At 49.8% G+C, this 2,522-nt stretch overlaps 1 protein-coding gene across 1 annotated transcript in view; it reads left to right on the plus strand.

Annotated features, from left to right (window-relative positions):
- The window catches only part of OBSL1 (obscurin-like 1), a gene marked incomplete at its 3' end in the record, with an annotated part of 37,977 nt that overhangs the window by 13,748 nt on the left and 21,707 nt on the right, over positions 1 to 2,522 (plus strand). Inside the window, exon 3 of the mRNA XM_015414505.1 lies at positions 2,196 to 2,483. Within this exon, the coding sequence (XP_015269991.1) occupies positions 2,196 to 2,483 (288 nt within the window). The remainder of the gene's footprint in view (positions 1 to 2,195; positions 2,484 to 2,522) is intronic.

Genomic DNA, 2,522 nt, shown 5'->3' on the forward strand with positions numbered 1-2,522 from the left:
CTAGTTTTCTCTCTAAAATGTTTGTTTTGGACCTCACAAGTATTTCTGATCTGGACCTCACACTTATTTCTACAGTGCTACCTCTTTTAAATATGATGATTACTTTGGAAGAAGTTAATTATATGAACAGAGGCTTAGTAAAGGTAAAGGTTCCCTTGCTCGAAAGCCAGTCGAATCCGACTCTAGGGTTGCGGTGCTCATCTCCGTTTCAAAGCCGAAGAGCCAGCGCTGTCCGATGACGTTTCCGTGGTCACGTCGGTGGCATGACTAAACACCAAGGCGCACGGAAGGCTGTTCCCTTCCCACCGAAGTGGTGCCTATTTATCTACTTGCAATTCCTTGCTTTCGAACTGCTAGGTTGGCAGGAGCTGGAACTAGAGACGGGAGCTCACTCCGTCATGCAGCACACTCAGGTCTCGAACTGCTGAACTACCGACCTTCCCACAGCCTGCAGCTCAGCGTCTTAACCACTTGAGCCACCGGAGCTCCGAACAGAGGCTTACCTAGGGTTTAATTTATGCCAGACCTGTTCTCACTTCCAGCTCTCAGCGTTGGACCCATGCAAATAAGAGCTGGAGTGCCCTGATTGGGTGGAGGGTGCATTTCTCTTTCCAACAAGAAACTTCAGAGGGTCCCCATGACACCAGGGATTAAAGGGAAGGGTTTCTGGGTCTTGACCTCTTGTTTTCAGACTGAAATGAATCTGGTGGGTTTTTTTTAGAACTTAAATCACCAAACTGAACTGGGATCCCTGCTTATTGCCGGGGTTGTTTGCTATTGTTGATTCCTGCACCATCATCTCTGTCCCCTTGGGATATTGTGTGGTGGTGGGTGTCCCTTGCACTGGACCTCGAAGAGCGCTAAAGATATCACAAGCAGCTCATTTAGCACTCTGCTGTCTCTCAGAGTAACCCTTGGGAGAAGGATCAGGACGAGCCCTTCTTCTGCCTCCCCAAAGACAGATAAAGTAGGAGCAAGCACCAGTTGAACACACCTCCCTTAATTTCCTCAGGTCAACTTTGAAAGTTGTGTTAAAGCCCTTACAGCCATCACGCCTTTCTTAATTTGGTGACAAAATACTCTACAAAGATGGTGGGTGAGACTGCTAATATTTGTTCAAATTGGCACGATAAATGATGAGATTCCTTGTTGATTAAGTTCCATGCTACGGCAAAGGGCCATAGGGCCTCACACTTTCTCAGAATGGGTTAAAGTGAGCTTTGCTGTACATATGGACAGTATGTGAAGCAGAAAAAACTAGATGGGGTGTTCAACAGATAGCCTTCCCAGGCTAAGAAGAGCCCCGTGGAAACTAGTGAGGTTGACTGTCGAGGGAAGCTGAACTGCAGGAAACGACAGGAGGAAGGCTGAGGCTGGAAAGCGGCGATAAATGACCAAGGAGCAGGAGTCCGGCAGACGGGGGGGGGGGCATTCAATGTTCCCTCTAAGCTGTGGAGTCTTGTGAGCAAAAATTCTACTTTGTGAGCTACTGGCATTCAAGTTGTGAGCAAGTAATTTGGCCACTGTATAAATCAGTTTGCTCTGGAGCCCTCCTTCCTGAGCTAAGACAAAAATGTGTGAGCTGGAGGGTAAAAAAACTGTGAGCTAGCTCACACTAACTCAGCTTAGAGGGAACCCTGGTGGCATTTGGCTGGATTCCAGCACTCTGGCTCTCTTTCTCAGGAGCAGGACAACATCGTTCCCTGGGCATTTGGTGATGGTTATTTATTCATTTTATTCAGGGCTTTTTTTGTAGAAAAAGCCCAGCAGGAACTCATTAGCATAATAGGCCACACCCAACAGCAGAAACTCATTAGCCTATTAGGTCACACCCCTGACAGCACAGCTCATTAGCATATTAGGCCACACCCCCATGCTACCAGAAGTGTGGTCATCCAGCCACACCCACCTTTTGCTTCTTATTCTGTTTACCTTGTTTGTTGTCAAAACCCAGGGCCTTTTTTTGTAGCAGGAACTCCTTTGCATGTTAGGCCACACCCCCCTAATGTAGCCAATCCTAATGAGTTCCTGCTGTTGGGTGTGGCCTATTATGCTAATGAGTTCCTGCTGGGCTTGGCCAACTCGGGAGCCAGCCGGAACGCCATTCCTGTGCGTTCCTGCCCAACAATAGCCCTGCTTTTATTCGACTTTTATCCCGCCCTCCCGCTCAGCCCTTTCCTGTCTCTCACTCACAGAGCCTCGGCTGCGGTTCCAGATGCCTTTGGTGGACGTGGAAGTGCTGGAGCGCCAGGATGCCGTGCTGGAGTGTCAGGTGCCTCTGGAGACCATCCCCACAGTGTGGTATCTTGAAGACAAGCACCTGCAGCCCAGCCCCAAATACCTGATGGAGGAGCAGGGCCTGCTACGGCGGCTGACTGTGCGGGATGCCCGGGCGGATGACGATGGCATCTACTTGTGTGAGATGGCGGGCAAGGGCCGCAGTGTCGGGGAACTCTCAGTCCGCGGTGAGGAGATGTTGGAGAGTTATTTGCTCAGGCTGAGTGGCCATTGCGTTGTGTCGG

The sequence above is a fragment of the Gekko japonicus genome, unplaced genomic scaffold (genome assembly GCF_001447785.1).
Source record: "Gekko japonicus isolate JY-2015 unplaced genomic scaffold, Gekko_japonicus_V1.1 scaffold446, whole genome shotgun sequence".
NCBI classification, from domain to species: Eukaryota; Metazoa; Chordata; class Lepidosauria; order Squamata; family Gekkonidae; genus Gekko; species Gekko japonicus.